General features: G+C 36.4%; 1 protein-coding gene across 4 annotated transcripts in view; it reads left to right on the plus strand.

Annotated features, from left to right (window-relative positions):
* The window catches only part of LOC150107457 (uncharacterized), a 314,828-nt gene that overhangs the window by 162,516 nt on the left and 127,694 nt on the right, over nt 1-24,618 (plus strand). For all 4 annotated transcript variants that reach the window (XM_090391886.1, XM_090391888.1, XM_090391889.1 and 1 more), the window contains exon 7: nt 16,250-16,357. In XM_090391886.1, the coding sequence (XP_090248012.1) occupies nt 16,250-16,357 (108 nt within the window). The remainder of the gene's footprint in view (nt 1-16,249; nt 16,358-24,618) is intronic.

Raw genomic sequence — 24,618 nt, forward strand, 5'->3', positions numbered from 1 at the left:
AAAGTACTAATTATTCTAAGAAAAAACCCATTAAAACAAATCACCTATTTTACAGGAATGTTATAGAAACTTACCTTTCATGATATAGTCTCAAACTCAGTCTATTTGAATATATAAACAAATGATATATACCTTATTTCTGATTTTCCTCCAAATTAGTCTATTACTTTTCGGTAATAGACTAAGTCATTTTTGACTGAATCAATCCTTCCAGACCTTGGTCTCCCTCTAGGTCTTTATCCTGCCATCTTGGTATCAAACACCTGCTTTGGCAACCTTTCTTCATCCAATCTGTTTAAATGACCATACTACACTCAATGGACAAAAATTAGAGATAGTGATGATGCAAAGTTGACGCTGGCAACCCTTGTGCAGAGGGTAAAATACCAAACATACCAAAATCAAACACGGACAGTAAATAGGCAGACATCGGGGTTTCCCAACAGTGTATCATAATCGACGAACATTGGTAAATGTGATGATCTTAGCGACTTTGTGGATGTATTATTGGTGCACGACAGGTGGGTCATTCTATCGCCCGAGTGGTAAGAACTCTAGGGTTCTCAAGAGCAACCATATCAAGGGTCTACCATGAGTATACCATCAATGTACGTATCAGCTCCTAGAATTCAACCTTTTGAACAGGCTCTCTAAACTATGTAGTGTAGCCACTGAAAAACTTTTATACCTCCATCTACAACAGCTGCTTTTCCACATTTCAAGTTTTTGAGGGCTTTTTCTATTTTATTTTAAAAATCTTCACACTGAATTGCAGTAAATATTATTGTATTATTGATATGTACTCTTGATTGCTTTCCTCTTGAAAATTTTCTCTGTCACTGCTTGTTTTATTTAAGTCTTTCAAAGTAATTACTCCAGACATCTATCCTTATCTTCAGTTTTCTGAAGTCAGTTAGTCCTCTTTTTTTTATTCCTTTTATAGTACTCTTTCCTCCATTTCTAATCTTTTTCCGTAACCTCCAGAATATTTTGCCACCTTCGTGATATTTACCTTCTATATTCTTACCAAAGTCTTCCCAAAACTTGTTCAGCTGCTTTTACACGTAGCTTGGCTCTCTTACATTTTTCTATGTATTCTTTTAGGGTGTCTGCTGACTTATTTGCTAGGAACTTTCATTATGCTTTTTCTTTTCCTCAACTACTTCTTTAACTTCATGTATCCACCATGGTATTCTTATTTTTCTATCCTTGCAGGCAACTTCACCACATGCTTCCCTGGCTGAATCAGTTAATGTTTTCTTCAGAGCATGACACTGAGAGTCTGTGGTTTTGTTCATGTTTTTGTACAAGTTCATTTTTTCTTCAATAATGTTAATATAGCTGAGTATACAGTTTACCTGTAAAAGCTGCTCAACTTTAATTCTTTTTAAAACATTTCTTACATAATGTTCTCTTCAATATGATATTCATATACACCAGACATGGAACTAAAAAGTAGTTCCAAAATTTGCCACTGGATGGAGCTTCACTGTATGATGTACTGAATGTAGATGTAGTCATTTTTCTGTGAGATGTGTTTTTCTGTAAGAAGGAGAAAAGCAACACATGCATAAATAACACATTTTTATTCACTTCCATTATGGAAGTGAATAAAAATTTACAGGCTGTACCAAAAATGGCAGCATAGCCCTTTTTGGTATGCCACAAACTAAGCATCCTTTGCATAGTGTGTTCAATGGCAGAACTGATGTCACACACATGCTGTATTATGCTGTCTTTCAATGCTGGCAAGTTATCAGGATGATCCTGAGAAATCCACAGAGCCAGAAGTCACAGGGGGTTAGATCAGATGAACGAGTCAGCCATGCAATGGGAAACACATGGCTGATAACTTTGAATTCTGTGAAATATTCTTGAAGAACCTCCTATACAGACTGACTGACTGATGTGTGGAGAGATCCCTATCCTGTAAAAATGACTGAATCCATGCATGGCCACTGCTGTAGCTGTGGCACAACAAAATTGCTTATCATATTGCGATACCTCTCGGCAGTAACTGAGCAAGTCACAGGACTCAACTGGCAAATGTACTCAAAGAAGACTGGCCCAGTGATAAACGAAGCTGACAGTAACTTTGGTTGAATGCAAAGGAATTTGTTGGATTGCCTGTGGGTTTTGTATAGCCCATTCCTGGCGATTATGGGTATTCACAGCTCATCTCCCCACAAAATCATCCACTCAAGCAAAGAATGTTAAAGTGAATGTGAATCAACTTTCAAAGTCCTATGGGCACAACTCCTGTGACAGGATTCTGCATTTGTACCCACTTAAATGGGTAGAAATGTAGAATCTCCCATAGAATTTTCCAGACATCTGTGTAAGGCACATCCATATGTCTCGATACAGCATGTGTGCTGAAGAACCAATGCTGTTATTCCTGCTTTACAACAACAGTAGCAACTTCACTCACTTGTTGTGAACCGATTGCTTTGCTACCTCTGCCAGGTCTAACTCCCAATGAATCCTGTTTTATTAAAAGGACTAATCATTCATCGCAGAGCACGTGGAAGCAGTGGACCTCATCGACATTTGTTCAAATGACAAAATTCACTGGAGTGTGGCAAGTGCATTGCAATTGTTTAGGTAGTACAGCTTCACAAGCAAAGTATGTTGGAGCAATGTTAGTGCCATCACTGTGGACAGTATTAACAACCAGAATAAAGGGAAAAATTCTGTGTCTATCTTTTTAAACCATCCTGACATTTGCTGAGTTGTATGATATTCACCACCAGGGGACATTTAATGTTTACATTGTCCCCTGGTGGTGAATTTTGGAACTACATTTTCCCCTCAGATATCACTTCCGCATGACACGTAATGTATTCCAGCAAAGTTTTGTAGCATTAGGATCACTGAATGGTGCTCCACAAGGTTAAACTAGGATACTTTAATTTTGATTACCCATATATATAGTAGTGATAAATATTTTATTCATCAAAAATGTGCAAGATAATCTATCATTCGAGATTGTCTTTCCAACATGTTTTGAAGTATGAAATTGGTAAGAATTATTAAGGAAATTACTTTGAAGAGGGAGGGGAGGGGGGAATATGCTGTGTTGTAAACTACAGTTATGATTAAACATACCATAATTGATGTTTAAAACTTATAGGATAAATGACTTATATAAAAAGCTGATATTTTTAAAAAACTTGTTTATCTTGTAAATTTTAATAGTTTAGTGTTGTATACATTTGTTAATGCAAAAGGAAAGAATACTCTGAAACTGTACTTGTATTTTTCAAAGTTGGGTAGGGACTTTTTTGTAGTTTTTCTCCTCATGATGTATAAGAACCACGCAAACCAAATGTATCCTGGAATTCTGAATTGGCTTCTAGTAGCTTGTCTCAGATTCATACATGAGAGGTCACAAAACCTGTAACATAACAGTATCTGTTAATGTAAATCTTGAAGAGCTGGGGGGATTTTATTCATTTTGTTTATTTTATTCATTTATGTGAATGATTTTTTTTCAAGCCTGTGGGGAGAAGCATAAAATTTCCTCTCTAATGTAATAAACATCAATCCTTGTTCAGAGGCAAAAATATTTGGAAACTGTTGATCAGTTTTATGTTAGAGTTGGCTTTATATATGATGTTTCAAATGGGTGCATACAACTTTGCATGAGAACAGAGAATAACTCAGAACATGTACAAAAACCGAGCAAGTGTCGTGATGTAATGAAACATATCAATTTTTGGTCACATAGCTTTATTACGTGACCAAAAATTGCGTGATGCACCACACCATTTGAAAATGGCAACTTTCGATAGTGCAGTGCGAGCATGTTGTCTGTTTTGGTTGGAGAAAACAAAATCTGCAACACAAGTTCAGATGATTTTCTTCACATTCTTTGCCACATATGGCAAAGAACCTCCTAGAATTTTGTGGAAACAGGCTGTTCTGTGCATCATCCAAGGTCATTCAGGAAGGCCATGTGCTGCTGATGCTGTTGTGTAAGAAGTTTGGGAAAGTTTCAAGAGAAGCCCTGGAAAGTCAACCAGACAAGCATCTCGTCAAATTGGAATTCCATGTGACTGTGTGGTGTGTTTTACAGTACCGTCTACATTTAAGGCCCTACAAATTTACCCTCGTACAACATTTGAAGAAAGATGATAAAAAGATATGCCAGGATTTCTGTACAGAAATGAGGACTTTTTGGACATCATCGTTTTCAGTAACGTGCACTTTTCACATAAGTGGGCAAGTAAACACTCACAGCTGCAGAATTGAGAGCAGTGAAAACCCATATGCCATTGTAGAACATGTTCGTGACACTCCAAAGGCAAATGGATTGGTAGGGGGACATCTGTAGTATGGCCACCATGTCCCCCCCCCCACCAAAAAAAAAAAAAAACTTGCACTGTTAGATTTTTTCTTGCAGGGCTTTGCAAAAGATTGAGTGTTTGTACTACCAGCCAATTTGGATGAGTTGCATTCAAGAATTACTGCTGCCGTTGCTAAAGTTATACACTAGACATGCTCTGCCGCATGTGGCAGGAAATTGATTACCGATGGGCCATCTGCAGAATTACTGGAGGCAGTCATATCGAACTTTAACTGTCTGTGTTGAAACTTCAAGTGTTACACTACATTTGCACCATAATAAAAAGTGTTCATCTATTACTATTTACCTTCTGTTGTCATTCAAAGTTGTATATCCCCCCACCCCACTTTTGAAACATCTTGTATGGCAACTGAAGAAAAAAAAAATGGGCTTAAATGTTATTATCAAAATTGGTTGACATATGTTATAATACTTTCTATATTGGCAAGTGATGTGTAATATACAGCCTCTCCTGGTCAAGTCAACTCTGTCCTCCTGTGGTGTGGCCTGTTTCCACCAAAGGGGCTCTGCCATCACCAAGTATTGTGCTTCTTAATTAGAGGAAATGCCAACTAGATGACCTACAAGATGGTAGATGACTTTTATTGCCTGGTAAAATACCACCACCTTGCTTACTAGGGCCTGAAGTATTTTTCGACACTGCATGTTGAAAGAATTCTCAAATCTTTCGACATGCAGTGTGAACAGTACTGTGAGTGATGCTCCAAAAGGATGTGCCAGACATACTGCAGATCCAAAAGCCCTCCCCTTTGAGGATATTGCAATAAAACATTTCTACAGATTTTGCTGCTAGATAGTGTATGGGACTGAACTAGACAGTAGCTCATTTAGGAAGCTTCCTAAACAGCTGGCACATAATCTTTCAGGTCATGCCTGGAGGGAGACTATATAAATGGTATGCAAGGGGTAATGTCAAGGCCATATTTTGGTATGGAGACTGAATGTCCTCTGTATGGATGACATGTCTAAGAGTCTGTCTCCTCTTACTGTATACTCCCATACTTTTTTCCTCTTCACCTTTCTAATACCGGCGTGAGAGTAAACCTAAATAAATGTAGTTACTGCAGTTAAAGTAATAAAAAAAACCTCTCTCAACCCCCTTCCCCAAAAAAAAAAAAAAAAAAAAATTTAAAACTTCCAAAAATCTTATAAATTTTTTTTTTCACATTCACTTCACCAGCATTCATGGTATCAACGCCAAACTATAAATGATGTTCATCATCATCTGTAGATATCTCAACCTGGTTTCCTGTTTGTAACTGAACCCCAGATCTCTGCCACACCATCCACAGCCCATTTTAACTGTCCAAAATACACCCTGTATGATTTCTTCTGCCATTATGGTGGTATTTTTTGCTTTTGTGTTCCAGAGGATGCCTGATCTCGAATCCCCCCCCTCCCTTTTGATCTTCTATGGCTTAAAATCTCCCTGCCTCATTTTGTCTCTGCAGTTCTGAAAATCATTCTGACATCTGGCATATGATTTTAGTAAATAATTAAAATCATAGTCCAGATCTTTAACTTCATTTTCATGCAGTCCTAATAGTTCCAGCTTTTCCAGTTAGATTTGTTTCACTTGATTAGTGGATTTTTTTCATTTCTAATGACCAAGCTGAAAGAGAAGCAGATGTATTTGCTGCAAGTAATGATAAAGCAAATCATTCATCATCTGAACAGAAACCCTGACAGTCATCTCCAGTCACACTCTGGATCATTTCTTAACCAGTTCTCTTTCCAGATATACTGTTGAGGTGACTGCTCTTCTTGGAGCAGTCACCTCTTGGCAATACAGATCACAATCACATCCAAGTTTCATCTCCAGTGAAACACCTTTCCCTCAACCACCCACAACCTCATGTACTTTAGCAGCACTTCAAAAATGCCAAGTAAGATCTCCGAGACTTTTATTTCTGCTTTCAGTGGTTAGACTAAGTTTTTCATTCTCAGATCCAGATACTTGTGATCTAATTACAAAAATTATCCATTTTGGAATGGAGGTTCTCCATTCCACAATACACCCTGTATGATTTCTTCTGCATGACGGTGGTATTTTTGCTTTCTGTGTGATCCAGTATTCCTTGCCAGAGGATGCCTAATCCTGAATCTCCCCTTTTTGAATAAAGTTAGGAAGGGGGTGATTAGCAGATTTGAAAAGAACTATTTCTCAGAAAGGGATAGATGTAGACCAGCAGAGGAATTTCTCTACATGTTCCACATAAGATTTATGCAAATATACTTGAAAAGGGATTGAGAAAAATTGTGAAAGAGAAACTTGCAGAAGAACAGAATAACAAGCTGAGTTCAGACCAAATAGAAGTTGTGAAGATCAAATTTTCACCTTATGACAAAATAGTTAAGAAATCATGGGAAATATGATAAGGATCTGTTTCGATAATGAAATACTGTGAGTTGGCAAAGACAGACACTGGTGAGATCTTTCTGAGCAATAAATACAAAATGTTATATTCAAGCAATGATTATCAAGGAAAAGAAGGATTAGCCATAGTATTCAACACTAAATACGAGGCTAATCTTCTTGAATGGCAGGCAGTCTCAAGTAGAATGATGTGAGCTAATATCAGAATGGGGAACTGGACAATGAGACTTATTTGTGCCTATGTCCCACAGAAGGTTCTACTAAGGTAGAAGTGGAGGAATTTTTTTCAGGATTTAGAGAAAGCATCTAACACAATGAAAAAGGAAAAGTTGGTCCTTGTTCGGGATCTAAATAGCAGAGTAGGAAATGATTGTCAGACATACAAAAATATATTGGAAAAATTTGGAGAAGAGAGCAAAGCTAATAATAATGCAAATATTTGTTGGATTTCTGCTCAGGACATGGACTGGTTATTATAAAACACCATGTTCCAACATAAAAATTTGCACAAATTCACATGGAGAGAAGATGCAAGGAATAAGAAAAGTCTCATTGACTATGTTATTGTTGATAGTGATGTTTTCTCCCTGGTGCAGGACACCAGACTGTACAGAGGATTTGAAATTGGAAGTGATCACTATTTATTCTTGAGCAGGATAAAATTGAATTTCATATTGAAAAGAATAACATGTAAGAAAGTTTTAAAACGAATAAAAGTTGATCAGCTCTCAGATGTGAACTGTTGACTAAAATACACAAAGATTATTGAAGAAAAAATGAAAGAGTTTGAGAACAGGAACCAAACTTTAGAGATTCGTTGGCAAGCCTTGAAGAAAACCTTGATTGATTCAGCTAGAGAGGCATGTGGTGAGGTTGTCTGTAAGGATAGAAAAATCAGAACTCCATGGTGGACACAGGAAGTAAAGAGGCAGTGAAGGAAAAGAAGAAAGGATATCAAAAGTTCCTGGCCAATAAGTCAGCTTTTGCTCTTAGAGAATACAGAGACAAATGTAAGAAAGCTAAACACTGTGTAAAACTAGCTAAACAAAAGTCATGGGAGGACTTTGGCAAGAACATAGAAAATAAATATCAAGAAGGTGGCAAAATATTTTGGAGGTTGTTGAAGAAGCTTAGAAATGGACGAAAGAGTACTGTAAAAGAAGTTACAGATGATAAAGGTGACATGAAAATGGGAGAATAAGATATCCTTGAAGTATGGAGTAATTACTTCGAGAAATTGCTAAATGAAACAAGCAGTAGTAGCACAGTGATAAAAAAAAAAAAAAAAAAAACACTCAACAGGAATAGAATGTTAGGCTTAAAATGTGGAAAGGCAGCAGGAGTAGAAGATATTCGACCAGAAATACTGAAGTATGGTGGTATAAAAGTCTTGCAGTGGCTGGAAAGCCTGGACAGAGGGACGAATTCCCGATGATTGGAGTAGAGCTCTAATAGTACCCATATATGAAAAGGGAAATAAAACTGAATGTGAGAATTACAGAGGTATTTCCCTAATGAGTGTTCCTGGTAAGATATAAGCAAGTATATTTGAGAAACGGTTGAGAAGAATTGTAGAAGAAAAGCTTCGTAATGAACAAGCTGGATTCCGGCCAAATAGAGGCTGTCACGATCAGATCTTCACTTTACAACAAATAGTGGAAAATCATGGGAATATAACAAAGATCTCTATTTGAGTCTTGTAGATTTGGAAAAGGCATATGATAAGGTTCCAAGAGAGAAGCTATTGAATATGCTACAGTTATATGGTGTCAGTGGGGCATTATATCAAGCAGTACTTAGTCTTTATTTGAGTTGTAACTCAGCAGTTAGAATTGATGGAAGTATAGGAAGATGGTTTAATGTTAAATCTGGTGTGAGACAAGGATGTAGATTATCCCCTCTGTTATTCATTATCTATATGGATCACATTATGAAGGAAAGTGGTATTAAACATGATATCAAAATTGGAGATGTTAATGTCAGCTCTTTTCTTTATGCAGACAATGTTATACTCATCAATAAATCCGCTGCGAGTCTGCAAGATTCTCTGACTAAATTGAATAACTGTTGTAATAGATATGGTATAAAGGGCAGCAATAAAAAGACAAAGACAATGAAAATAGGCAGAAGCATTGAAAACATTAACTGCTTTGTGAACGGAGAACCTGTGGAACAAGTAAAACATTTCATCTACTTAGGCACGATTTTTAGTGAAGATGGTAAATTAAATATGGAAATAGACAACAGAATCAACAAAGCTGGTATGGTAGGCAGTCAATTGAATAAATTCATATGGAATAAGAGAGAAATTAGTCGGAACACTAAATTAGTTGTATAAAAGACAGTGTTCAAACCAGTTTTAACTTATGGATCTGAGAGCTGGGTCAGAAATAAAACATTTGACTAAAGACTAGAGACCACAGATATGAGAATCCTGAGTAAGATTAGAGGCATGAACAGATGGCATCAATGGCAATATCATATTAAAAAATGAGGATATTAGGAAAGAACTTGACATTGTCAGCATCCAGGAATGCATTAGCAGAGCTAATCTCAGGTGGTATGATCATTTAAACAGAATGGATGAGGAAAGATTGCCAAAACACGTGTTCTCTGCCAGGTTGGCAGGAAAACAACCCAGAGGAAGACCAAGATATAGGTGGATTGATATGGTGCAAAGTGCCTTAGACGACAGAAATATAAGATCTGATAATGTTGGAGTCTTGATAAGTAACAGACTGATCTGGAGAAAAATTGTAGATAGGAAGTTAATAATGATGTAAAATTTTCATGTAGTACTATCATATCCTGTACACACATTTAGGGTACATGACAGGAATTTGATGATGATGATGATGACAAGAGCAAAGAATCTGTTAGATGCCTAGATAACTAAGAGGTGGAGGCTTGTCCTTAGTGAAGTGAGAAAGTGGAGATTTTTCTGATGAGGCAAAAGGCAATGAAATATTAAATGGCTTGAAAATTTTTGCTATTCGTTGAATAATACCATGAGGGATGGGAATGCACGTTATTTCTTCTGCAGTGGAAGAGGTAGAGATACCATAACTGTCAAAAGCTTTTTTGATGAAAGAACTCTTAAAACCACTAGATAAAAAGGTGGAATTATTATGATGTAATTCTTTCTGTAAAAATTCATCTGAATAACAAAGAATGAGCACAATGCACTAAAACCATAATAGTTCCAGCCTTTTGACCAGGATGGTGATGAGATTGTTTTCGATCTTCTAATTCTTCGTCAATCAGATTGTAGCCTACATTTTTCAGTTTTTCAGAAGAAGGCTCATGCTGAATCTCATCTCCATCCTAGTCAAAAGGCTGAAACTATTAAGACTTTATTGGAACAAGATAAGAATCCTTCATAAAAATCTTTTTTTTGTAGAACATCTTTTTAAAGAAAACTGTGAAACTTTACTTCATTGTTCTAACAGATCTGTGGTCTATATCTATCCCCTTTGTGGGAGATAGTACTTTTCAAATCTGCTAATCTTTCCTAATTTGATTTTTTGTATGTCTGTATATATATATATATATATATATATATGTATTTTTTTTTTAAATAGGAAGTTAGGAAATTGTTGATCTTATTTATTTATTTTGTTTAATTGCTGTTCTGTGATCCAGTACTGATGATGATACCTATGATGATTTGACAAAATTTCTACATGTAATAAAGTTTTTTACATGAGTTTTGTATTCTGGTGCCTAGAGAAAAGTTCTTCAAAACAGTAAAATTATATGGGGTAAACAGAACATTTTACAGAGCAATACATAGTCTATATTAAAGTTGTATGTTAGCAGTTAGAATTGAAGAAAATACAGAAAGATGGTTTGATGTAAAGTCAGGAGTAAGATAAGGATGCACATTATCTCCACTCTTATTCATCATCTATATCAGTGTTTCTCGATCTGTGGTCTGCAGACAGACTTAAATTAATTAAATAAATATATATTTTTTAAAACAAAGTAAAATTGAATAAGTAAGCAAAAATTATTGAAATCAAATGAGACTTAAAAAAAACAAAACCAACAAATAGTGTCAGAATGTTCAAAGGCAGAAGCAATAAAACTATATTGTTGTTCACTTCACCCCTCTTTCATTATTCGTCATTCTGCCGCTAAATATGTAGCTGCAGAATGATGAATAATAAAAGAGGGGTGAAGTGAACAACAATATAGTTTTATTGCTTTCGCCGTCCTTTGCTGTTTTGTCAGATTTGAAGTGAACATGTGTTATCCACATTTCAACCAATTGCTTGTTGTTTATTGATTATTAATGAAGGTTTCTCTCCTTCTACCAAGGCTCAGTATATCTTCAGAAGTGCTAAGTGATACTTGGACAAAATGTGTCATGAGTTAAACCCAGTATTTATATATTTTTTGGAAATGTTTTTTAATAATGGAAAAGTGGCTTAGAACTAGGACTTTGAAAAGAGCAAATGAAACAGGTGATGATGATAACCCTAATTGTGATACACGTGTTGTAATAACAGTGAGTAAATCTGATACTATTAATGTAGAAGAAATGAGCAGTTCAAAGAAAAAATACAGTAGGAAATATAACAGTTCGTATTTGGAATTTGGGTTTACTTGGTGTGGAGATGAAAGTGAACAGAAAGCTCAGTGTGTTTTGTGTTATGAAGTCTTGTTGAACGAGTGCATGAAACCTGCGAAATTCTGACGACATTTAGAAATTAAACATTGTAATGTGAAAAATAAGCCAATTGAATTTTTTCAGCGAAGCTTAGGGACATTAAACCATGGGAAAGATATAGTTTCCGCCATGGATTCCATTAATAGCAAGGCACTGGAAGCATCCTATCTCTTAAGTTTGCACATAGCGAAAACAGGGAAACCTCATTCTATCGGGGAAAATTTGCTACATCCAGCTATAAAAGATGTGGTAAAAACTATGTTTGGCAACAAGTCACTAAAAGATGTTGATTTGATTCATCTTTCAAATGACACTGTCATTCGCAGAATTAATGATATGGCAGGTGACGAATCTCAGTTAATCAAAAGAGTTAAGAAGATTCCTTATTATGCGTTACAAATAGACGAGACTACTGATGTTACAAATGACGTGCAGTTAATATGCGCATGATAACAACATTCATGATGATATTCTGTTTTGTAGAACTTTGCCATCCCGAACAACTGGAGAAGAAATATTTCACACTCTCAATAATTACATAACACACACAAAGGAATCCAGTGGGAAAAATGTATAGGCTTCTGTTCGGATGGAGCTTGCGCCCTTACAGGCAGGCATAGTGGGGTTTTTCTATGATCAAGGAAGTAGATCCAGATATGAATTGGGTACATTGTTTCATACATAGGGAAGCGTTAGCCACCAAAGGAATGCCACCAGAATTTAAAACTGTGCTATACAACGCTGTAAAGGTAATTAATTTTATTAAAGCTGGAACATTAAATAACAGGTTATTTTCAGTACTCTGCGATGAAATGGGCAATGAATATGTACAACCTAACTGATAAGCTTAGGCGTTGCTGGTTATTCATGACTTATTTTTTCACGGTATTAACAACACCCCAAACACTTTTATTAACAAGGATGTTTTATTAACGCTAATATTTCGCTGATTTTCAAATCAGCATCATCAGAGCACAACACACATGTAAACGCGACAGTGAGTGAAACAATATAATTGCAGAAAGACAAAAGATCTAAACTCCTATTTTTGGCGCCCTCTAACAAAAAAAAAAAAAAAAGCAGCAGCAGTTATCCAGGAGTTTTTCTTAGGATAACCGTCTCCCAAATTTTTGGCAAATTAATGCAACCATATTTGTTAAGGTTGGGAGAATTCTTCAAAGCCATTGCTGACTCAAAAAATAGTCTTTCAGATCTATAACGACTTCTAAATATCACATTCGTTTTTCTCCATCTAATCCTGTGTGAAGGAGTGTCCAAAGCGTGGTCTGCCAGTCCCGACTTGCCATAGTAATAGTAGCGAATGTATTTTTCATGTTCTTCCAGGCGGATGTTCACTGATCTTCCTGTTTGCCCATAATAGGCTAAGTCACAGTCACATGGAACTTCATACACTCCTGGGTGTGCTAAAGAGTGAAGTTTATCCTTTGGTGAGCGGATCAGAGTTGCCAGCTTGACATGAGGCTTGAAGGTGGTGCGAAGGCCAAGTTTCACCAATACTTTGGCTATCTTTTCCGATGTACCTCTGATATAGGGGTTGTTAATACCGTGAAAAAATAAGTCATGAATATGTACAACTTTTGCTTCATTCTGAAATTCGCTGGCTTTCCAGAGGCAAAGTACTAACAAGGTTATTTCAATTAAGGCACGAACTTTTATTATTTGTAAATGAACGTAATTCTGATTTTGCATCACTCCTTGTTGAAAAGCATGGTTATCAACACTATCCTATCTTTCTGACATTTTTTCGAAATTAAACGAACCAAATCTCTCTCTTCAGGGAAATTCTTTAGCTGTTCTTGATGCCTACAACAAAATACAGGCATTCGAGAAAAATTGGTTTTATGGATTAATTATGTAAAAGACAGACAATTTGCACCTTTTTCCAACATTGGAATCCTTTTTAGTGGAAAATGATATTTTTGTTGATTCTGAATTTCTGGAAAGGGTTTGTGACCACCTCAAAACTCTGAGGCAGAATTTTGAAACATATTTTCCCAATAACTTTTATAAGAAATTTCGTGGGTTCGTGATCCATTTCAGGCTTGCAGTCATGAGAACGACCTTTCATTATCAAAAAAAGAACAGTTAATTGAGCTTTCAAGTGACGGTGGACTTAAAATGCAATTCCGTGATCTTGGTTTGGCTTGATTTTGGATCTCGCCTTCAGTGACAATGAATTTCCCAAATTATCTGAAGAAGTATTGAAAATTGTCATGCAGTTTTCTACAACATATCTTTGTGAGAAAGGATTTTCATCACTCCTTCAAATAAAAACAAAATACAGAAATCATCTTAGTGTGCGTGCCGATCTTCGACTGAAGTTTACCAATATTGAGCCAGATATCCAGCAACTCTGCAAGGGTCGAGGAGCTCAACCATCTCATTAAAAGTAAGTAGTAACATAATTAGATCATATTATTTATTTGTTTAATAAAAATTAAAACTTTGTTCAATGATGATACACTTTAAATCGTTTACTTCCAATTTAATTATGTTTCCATGTGTATTCAAAACATGCTTTTAGATTTGTTATGTTATAAATGGCACAGTTTTTCTTAAATGTTGGTAATTCTTACATAGGTTTTTAAAAAAAATTACAAAAAGTCAAAACGACGTATAGGGAAATAAATTAAAAACAAAACAGTATGTTTATTTTTGAAGTAAAAGTTTAATTCCAACATTCTAAAATGTTATTTTTCTTGCTTTTCTGTTAGTAAAATCGTCAATGACATTGTCGAAGTCTATTTCATCACTCAGTTGCTGTTTTATAGACAGTATGGCAAGATTTCTTAAACGCAAAAAAAAAAAGTGCCACCCCCTCCAGCTATGCCTCTGTAACTTAGTGGTCCGTAGAATTGTTTTAGGCATTTTACTGGTCCTTGGGTTTAGAAAAGTTGAGAAATGCTAATAATATGGATCACATAATGAAATAATGCAAATGATATACTAAATTCATCCTATGTGCAAGTCTCCAAGGTTCTCTAACTAAATTGCATAACAACTGTAACAGATTTGATCAAAATCAGCAATTAAAAGACCAAAACTATGAAAATATAGAAAACTTCTTCAGCTGCATTCTCAAAGGAGAAACTACAGAACAAGAAAATCTTTCAGCTATTTAGGCACAGTTTTTTGTGAAGATGGCAAATTAAATTTGGAAATAGACAACAGAATAAGGAGTCAGCTGAATAAATTTATATGGAATAAGAGAGAGAAATTAGCCAAAACACGACAGTAACAGTATACAAGATAGTGTTCAAATTAGTTTTAATTTATAAATCTGAGAGTTGGGTTAGAAATAAAGCACTTGATCAGATATTAAACATCACAGATATGAGTGTTCTAAAAAAAATTAAGGGACTGACAGACGGCATCGATGTTAAAAATGAAGATATTAGAAAGGAACTTTATATTGTTTGCATTCAAGAATGTGTAAGCAGAACTAATCTAAAGTGGTATGGTGACTTAAACAGAATGGATGAAGAAAGGTTAGCAAAACAGGTGTTTGATGATGTGAAGATGGTAGGAAAAGATCTAGAGAAAGACCAGGTCTGACTGATTGATTCAGTCAAAAGAAGCATGACATGTTAAATACAACAATATTGTAGTGCTGAGAAGTAATAGACTAATTTGGAGGAAAATTGTTGATAGGAGATTAATAATTATGTAAACTTAATCATATAGTACTGTCATAGTATCTGTACACACCCCCTTTAGGGTACATATAAGCAAATTGATGATGATGGTTTTCATTCTTTGCATCTGTTCAAAATTCCACTTTATATCCAGTGGTTTTTTGAAAAAATGTGACAGATCAGACCAAGCAAAGAAAACAGCTTATTGTAAGTGGCTTAAGACAAAAACTCTAGCTTTATTATATGGCCTACACTGAAGCTTGCAACATGTGCAAGTTCATCACTGAACAGATCTAAATCTGACTTTGAAAAGTGCAATATTTTATAAAACTCACCACTTGTACTGATGGTAGTCGTGACTTCTGTAGCCTTGCAAAAACTCTTAGGTGCAACTTTTGTCCATCTTTGCTTCCACCTCTTTTTCACTCAAAGGATAGCATTGCGACATCACTTAAAGATAAAACTGACCTCCTGGTCTTTCTTCTTATCTGATTCCAACATAGATGACAAAGGCAAATCACCTCCTCCTTTACCTAGACCACATGCCTCCTATAGCCTTCCTCCAGAAAGACACCTGGAAAATCTTGAATAACCAAAAAGGCTTCTGGTTCTGATGGAATCCCATCAGTTGTGCTCAAGAGATGTGCTCCTGGCTAATACCTGCTCATTGCATTTGTTATACTATATTATTCTCAACTGGCATCTAATCTCATGGAAACAATCCCATATACAACCAGTTTCAAAATAATAATAATAATAATAAGAGTAATGAAGTAGGTCATCAGTAGTCAACTTCATCTTCATGGATTTCACCAATCAAAATCTGCAGCAGATTTCTGGGTCTATATGGCATGCCATGAAAAGGTTTGGAGAAACTTGTTCTGTTGCTTAACATTTCCAAGGCATTTGATAGGGTTTAACACTAAGGTCTTTTCACCAAATTGCCAGCTTATGTTCTGCCGTCATTGTAGGCCATAATGAATTATAATAAATGAACTCTGCTCTCAGACATTTTATGCAGTTCAAGTACTAAGATAACATTTTCATTGTGCATGTAGTGGCATGGTATAATATACAAGTTATTTTTTTTTTTTTACCTGTCTGATTATATTTATTTAAGTTAACATAATTGTCAGTATATTTTAGTCATTAAATTTAAGTTAATTTAACAATAGGTCCTCCTATTATGCCTCTCCTACACATCCCTTGGATTTATTAAGACCACAAAGTGGTTATGGACGGACAATGTCGTATTCTCCTCCTGGAATTGGAAATCCTCTCAAGTATGTAGTTGAATGCAATCCATTCTATAAATGTAATGTGATAGTTTTATTTCATTGAACAGTATACCAAAATTAAAAGCAAATATTAACTATAAAAGTGGGATATGCGAATTTGTGTAAAAAGTATCAGTTCATACATAGAGTCATTGGGGCAAAAAAAACAAAGTATTTAAAGGTTCTTATCAGTAAAATTTGTTAGAAGAATTCCTCTTGCAGATATAGTGCAAAAAATACCACCTATCTAAATTTTTGAATGAGCATTTTTAAATGTTTTATTTTCCTGGATGTTTGAAATATGATTTTGGATGATATTTAGACATTGAAGTTACTTATTTAGTGCTCTCCTCCTTCCTAAACACAGCACTGGGGGAATGTTACAAGAACATATGATTGCATTGTAGATAAAGCTACTAATGATTAAGTAATAAAGTTACAAATGAAACTAATTAGGACACATACAAATAACCAGTAAACTGCAGGAGAAAAAACTAATAGTAATATTTTTATGGATAGAACATCTTTAATATATATATACAGTAAAACCCCTTTTTTACACTTTTCAGGGGACTGATGGAAAAAAGTGTAAATAGCAGGAAATGTAAAAAACATTTAAAAAAGGCTAAAAGATGACTTACTGCTAGTATGTGAGTCTACATACTAGATTACAAAATTTAATAACTGAAAATAAATTAATTTACAATGCACTTACATTTATCTATTTAAATTTTTTTTTTTTTGGCTTAGTGCCAGATTACTTTGCATTGAGTTCATTGCTTGACCTGTTTTTTTACTATCATGTTCAAAGTGGACATGGAGAGTCCAAGATCTTATGCTAAATGCACACGTGTTCTAGCATGCCAATTTACATGTCGCAGAATTGCCACCTTTTCTTCTACCAAAATACATTTTCTGTCTTTTTTCTCCATGTTACTAACATGGATAATCCACCACCGCAACTTGAAAGCAACTTTCACACGCTAAATTATGTTGCAGAAATTCTGCACTATCAGTTCGCACTGTGATTGAAAAATCACGGTATCGCTCATTACTACAGTACTGCTGCATGTGCGCAAGTCACCATGATGGTGGAAACAAAACTACAGCCGAAAGCAACGCCACCTGAGAACAGAAATGTGCACATTTTCGCTGAAATCGATTCGAAAATTGGTATTGCCACCGAGAAAAAAAAACGCAAATCACGGGAAATAATGTCCACATCAAGTTGTTAATGGCGGGAAAACAATACATCGTGAGAATAGGCCTTAAGGCGGGACCAACAGAAAATGACGTAAATGGCAGGAAAACATAAATTGCGGGAACGTAAAAATGGGGTTTTACTGTATATATATATTTTTTATACCATTTCCACACATGAGAGATAGAAAAATGTATAGCACATAAGTCCCATGTTTATGAAGGAGGTGAGAGTTTGGAAAAAAGAAACTTGTTAACATTTTTCTTGATAAATTAGATATTGTAATTGTTTTGAACACTTCACGGAAAAAGCTGTTCCAGAAAACAGAGATAGGTGTAATAAAAGAAGAGGAGTACAAGCAGTTTGGTGGAACAGCTTCCATGGAAGTGAGATAGTGGTTGAGACAGTCACTAACCCCAAAACCTTCCTGAAGAATTTTTAGGACAGTTTCAGGTGCATCACCCCAGATATGCATTATTTTGAGGATGAACAGATTTTGGATTTGTGCAGAGTTAGTAGTGCATGGGTGAAAAGTAGCATCTTGAGCAGAAATGATTGCCTAGTTCTTTGGATGCTAAGAAAACTGTTGTCATGATGTGATGCATTTATGGCAGAAAAGGTCAGAAGGAAATGTTACTCCAAGGAGAGAGATCTGATCTCTTTGGTAATTTTGTATATTATTGAAGATAAGAGAAAGTAAGTTGCTGTTCATTATGTAAGAAAGAAGGCAAGGCTTTTGGTGGTATTGACAAGTTATCCTCTTCCCATTAAATAATGTTATAGAGATCAGTGTTTAAGGCACTGTTTGTAAAAGATCTTGAAGCGTGGAATATTTGAGCACTGTATAGTTTTTTGAATGATTAGGAGGAATGGAATGTGTTATCATTTTAGTCAATAAACAGGGATAGAATAGAGCACTGTGGCACTGTTGCATTCATGAGAAGCTCAAAGAGAGTGGAAGACATTCCGCCATGACATGCAGGAAAAGATAGCCTCTTAGTTACAGAGAGTGTAATTGGAAGTTCAACCTCAAGATCACCTATAAAAATGACTTCACTGGATAGTTGTATTGCAGAAAGTCAAGAAAGGGACAGAGATAAGAAATTGAAAAGGTTAGAGTAGTTTTCATTATTTGGAGAGTAGCAAATATAACTGATAAATTTTACTGGATAAGGCAAGGAAACCTTTAGAAAGAGGAAGTCAGAAGCAGAAGATTCTCAATTTGTCATTCTTTGACAAGTAGTAGTTTGATTTGGTATTTTTGTTTGTTATTTTTGATTTCATTGTTTTCATTGAAAGAGTTGAAAAACAGGAAGAACCCTTTTTTTCAAACTTGAAGAAAACAGTGATTGATTCAGCCAAAGATGTATATGGTGAGGTTGTCTGCAAGGATAGAAATATCAGAAATCCATGGTGGACTCAAAAAAATAAAAAAAGCAGTCAAGGAAAAGAAAAAAATGTATCTAAAGTTCATGGCAAATAAGTCAGCATGTGCTCTCAGAGAATAGAGAAAAAAGTGTATAAGCAAAGACCAAGCAGTATGTAAAACTAGCTAAACAAAAGTCATGGGAAGACTTGAGTAAAAACATGACAAAGGAGATAAATATCAGAAATGGGGCAAATTGTTTTGGAGACTATTGAAAAAAAAAATGCTTAGAAATGATGGAAAGAGTACTGTAAAAGGAATCAAAGATGATGAACGTGACATGAAAATTGAAGTAAAGCTTTATTATTACACAGTATCTTCATGGAGTCAGAATACTCATCATGAGAGCTCAGTATGTTTATTCATACACTAGCCATCATTCACACAATACCTCTCATACCCACAATCACCTCTGGCAACCCATTCCACCCATTCACCACCCTACAAGCAAAAAATCTAGTCCTTGCTAACCACATTCTTATACATCTTCCACTGACCCCTTGTTCTCTCCCTTCTTGTTATGTACTGAAAAAAGTCTTCAGTATCAATCCTATAAAACCCTTTTAATAACTTAAATGTTTCTATCATGTCTCCTTTTTTTTGTCTTATCAGCTTACTTTTGAAGCCTACAGATCATCAATCTATTCTAATAGGGAGCATTCAACAGATCTATTACAATCTTTGTCACTCACCTCTGGATCCTCTCCACAACTTCATCACCAGAGAATCTGAGAATCCATGTGCAGTAGTCCAAATGTTGCTTTATTAAAGCCTTATACAGGAAAACAATAAACTCTCTATCCCTACTTTTTAGTGCATTCTTCAACAACCATGCAATCTCTCAACTTCACCCTACCCCGCCCACAACCGCACTCAAGTCCTGGGCCTCATCAGTGTCCTGCACTTACGTTCCATCAAAGTAGTATACAGCTTATAATCTCTTCTTCTTAAAATGCACCATCTTACACTTGGCCACATTAAACTGATAGCTGTTTATCTTTGCCCATTCTGCTAGTTGATTAAGTCATCATGCAGGATCTCTGCATCATCATCATTATTACCTTCATTTACTATTGCTCTTTCCAGTTTACCATCATCATCAGCAGCATACAACTGAAAACCAAGTACTGAGCTCTCTCTAGTACACCACTGGTCACTTTCCTTCTCTTGGACTCAACTCCTCCATAAACCACTCTGATAACTGCCCATCAGCCTCCTCTAATCCAAATCACCTGATATATATCCATTTGCTCTAATTTATGTAATTGAACGCTATGCGGAATTTCGTCAAATGCTTTTGTGAAGTATAGCAGTATCACTGAGTAGCCATTTCCCTTATCCAACACCATTGTCACTATAATTGATTATAAAAGGTAAACAAATTACAAGGCAAGACCTACTCTTCACAATATCCTGTTGTCCCTTATAATTTGCTACTTCTGTCTTGGAGGCTCCTTTATGTAGTGGGACTGTTTTGCCCTCTTTGCACTCCAATGGCACCTTCCCACTACTCAGGCTTAAATTAAACAGCCTTGTGACAGGAGCTGATAATTCTCTTGCACATTCCTGTAATAGATAGGCCAATATGACATCTAATTTCATGGCTGTGTGTGTGGTCTATGGTAATTTAAACAGAATGGAAGAGAAAAGGTTAGCAAAACAGGTATTTGTTACTGGGATAACATAAAAAAAAGACCCAGATTAAGACCAACATCCAGGTGAATTGCGACATTTATAAGTGCCATAGAAGACTGAAATATAAGATCTGACAATATTTGAGTTCTGACAGATAAATTAAATTGGAGGAAAATTGTTGATAAATGTAAAAAATATAAAATTTTAAATATTGGTAAGAATATTATGCAAGCTCCTCCAGGGCTCATCAAGCAGGTCCTGCATAGCAGTCCTGCAACTCCAAGAGCCTGTTTTTAGAATTGGCATCAGGTTGATGGTTGTGAAACACTTCCTTAATCTCAACAAGCATTAATTGGCCAAAGATCTGGAAAACAGTTATTTTAAGACTACCATAGCACTTGCTTCTCTAAATCAACTTTGCCATTGTCTGGCCCATGGGACACCTTGTTAGGACATTAGTTCCTTTTCAGTTACAATTTGAATTATTCCATAATGGTCTAATTGAGTGCAGTGTGTCACCATAGTTGCAATTTGTGCTCTGATGATGCTGGTTAGAAAACCAGAAAAATATTAACAAGTTTAATAAATTAATTGTTTCTTCTGGTGCTATTTATACTGTGAAACACTACTGTTATGAATAACCATCAATACTTAAGTCTTTCTATAGATGTTAGGGATCCAAGTGTGTATACCCATACAGGCACACGTGAGATGAGTGATTGAGAATAACCAAAAATGTGGAATTTAGTTTTTCAAGTGACAAAATTGAATGGGATATTCAACAAAATATGTAATGGTAGTTGTTGAGCCTAAAGGGATATATACTACAGTTTATATATACTAATGCCAGAAATATTAGGAATAAGAAAAAGAAGTTTTTGGCATTGTTTGGTGCAACTTTGCCAAAAATTATAGGCATTGGTAAGACTTGGCTGACAGCAAACAATGTATCACAGGAATAGAATGTGAGAGATATAGTATTTTCAGGAACGATAAGATAGGACAGAGCAGGACAGGATAGAGTTTGAATTGAAGCCAAAAGGAGGATCTTCAGGAAGACAGAAATATAAAGCATGTTTATTTGAAGGAATTCTGTGTGAGATAGAAACCAGAAAAATAAAATATACAGTTGATTGTAGCTGTGGATGTGGGAGATGTGGAAGACATGCATTAGCGAATTATCACAATGAGTGCAGATCTAGTAATTATTATGGAGTGGGGGACTTTGACTATGGGAACATTTGTTGGAAAGAGAAGGAAATTGAATTTATTCACCTACTAAGCATTATTACTTGAAAAAGTATATGTCATTTAAGGAGATTTGGGGTGGGGGGGGGTGTCTGTCCATAACCAAAGTAGCCACATTCCAACTGGTCTGGCCTATGTAGTGCTGAGAGGATGCCGATTTGAGGTGAGAAACAATGAAAGAACCACCTACCAAACATCAAACCAGCAAACTTGTGCTCCCCCATTTTATTGTTATTGTGAGTGTTTTTCATCAAAATTAATCATCAAATGGGTACTGAGGAGCGGAATACTTCTGCACAACCTGTAGGTACTTATAGTGCATAAAATCAGCTATCTTTCCAATTCTAAATCAGCCACATGTAAGCATCCACTATGCCTACCATATGCAGCAAACATGGTGACAACAAAAGCCAACCAACGGTGAACGAGCACCTTGTGTCTTGCCAGCTCAGTGCTGTCGATAGCCACCGACAAACCTATTACGTGCTGCAGCTGCAAAACTGGTGTCACAGATAGAAAAAAGGGTATATTCTGTGAGTTCTGTTGCCACTGGCTGCACACTTCCTGTGCCAAAATAGATGAATCTGTGCAAAAGCTATTTATTGAACTTAACCAGCCATTTTTCTGTTTGCCGTGCCTCCCGTCGGTAAAATAATTTCTGAACATAGGTAAACATGCCGAAAACCTCGAACAGCACATCAATGATTTGAACGAAACTTTTACTTCCAAAATAGAAAAATTTCAAAAATTCAGATGTCAACCAGAATAGTAGATAACCCAAACCACTTCCCAAACGCCCTAGATCTCTTCCTCACCAGTGACCCCTCCAAATACACAGTGAAAGTAGTGAGCCCCTGGGTAATTCTGACCACAATCTAGTGCTCATCTCCTTCCCCATGCAGCAACGCTTACACAGACACTCCCATACAAGAGTCGCTTGGCATTATAACAGTGCCGAGTGGGACAGCCTCCACAACTTCTGTGCCACATTCCCATGTTGCTTCCTGCCTTCCAACCCAAACGTGCACAGAACTTATTACCAAAGTAATCCTCACCAACATGGAAACATACATCCACACAATACTCTGAACTGCCATTCCCTAACTAAACTCTGGTTCTCCCAAAGATGTGCCAAAGCTATACAGAAGAAACACCAGACATACCGTCACTGGTTGAAATCAAGGACCTCATCCTCCTTTAGAGCTTATTCCGAAGCCCCAAATAGATGCAAAAATAACAATCAATGCTTCCAAAACAGAGTTCAAAAGAGCAAAAAGCAGGAAACTAGCAGCCTGTCCAAGCAGCAGCTGAGCCTTTTGGTCTCTCGTCAAAGCAATTGGCCGTAACTTCTGCCCAACACTATTCCCACCCTTATCATATCCAGATGGCTCTATTGCATCATCACCCACAGAAAAAGCCAATCTTCTGGCTTCACACTTTGTTTCCAATGCATGCATAACTGACGATGGTAAATTACCCCCAACTATTCCAGACACCCAAGATGAGATCACAAAAATACTGTCCAAATTTAGACACAAAAAAGTCTCCTAGCCCTGATGGCATTCCCCCAATTGTCCTGAAAGTTTGCACACCAGAATGGACTCCTATCCTATATTGCCTATATATATATATATAGACACACTCTCTTACTCCACTGGAATCTATCCTACAAACTGGAAATTTGCGTATATTCAACCCATTCCCAAGAAGGTTGGCAAATCACTGCCGTCTCCCTACCTCGCTTCCCTCAGTCCTGTCTAAAGTAATGGAAAAAATCATCAATTCCCAACTCCTACACTATCTTGAAGACACCCACCTAATAAATGACCACCAGTATGGATTCCATCACTGCCGATCAACAGGAGATCTGCTCACATGTCACCTATCTCTGGACAAATGCCATGGAGAAGTTTGGCATATCTTAAGTGGTTGTTGCCCTTGATATCTACAAATCCTTTGACTTGGGTCTGGCACAAAGGCTTACTAAGCAAACTGCCATCATTTGGTCTGACCCAGGACTTCTGTAGTTGGATTGCCAGCTTTCTGTCTGGATGCACAGTGTGTGTGTGTGTGTGTGTGTGTGATGGTGGATGGCTCCCTATCCTCCACCATTCAATTAATGCTGGAATTCCACAAGATTCTGTGCTCTCACCAACTCTCTTCCTGCTATATATCAACGACCTACTTCAGTTGACCTCCAACCCAATACACAGTTTTGCAGACGACAGCACATTCCACTTCTTGCTATCATTTGATAAACCTTACCCTACACAACTCACGTCAACCTACAGAACATCAACCACCACCACCCTCAATTCTCATCCTACAATGGGGTTTGGATAACCTCATCAATTTCAGTGCTAATAAAACCCAGTTCTGTCCTATTTCCCATAAAAAAGAGCCACTTTTTCCCAGTATCCTTTTTGATGATACCCAAATTTCCAGACAGTTTGAGATCTCTCTTCTTGGAATTACCCCCAGATGAAACCTCTCCTGGCATAAACACATCACAACTAGTGCATCCTCAGCTTCAAAAAAAACTAGGATTTCTCTTTCGCTCAAGATGTTACTTAACCCCTGAACAGCTGTTAACATTATACAAATTTGCCTAGCTATTGAATACTTCTCCCACACATGGAGTGGGGTTCCTAAAAGCTCCCTCAAAATGCTTGACTCAATACAGAGGAGAGCAATTAGACTTATTAATGCCCCATCTCTTACCAACTCTCTTCACCGCACTTTGGCAGACGTTTGGTT

Source organism: Typopeltis vanoorti, chromosome 4 (assembly GCF_054136105.1).
Source record: "Typopeltis vanoorti isolate ZY-2024b chromosome 4, IOZ_Tvanoo_1.0, whole genome shotgun sequence".
NCBI lineage: Eukaryota > Metazoa > Arthropoda > Arachnida > Uropygi > Thelyphonidae > Typopeltis > Typopeltis vanoorti.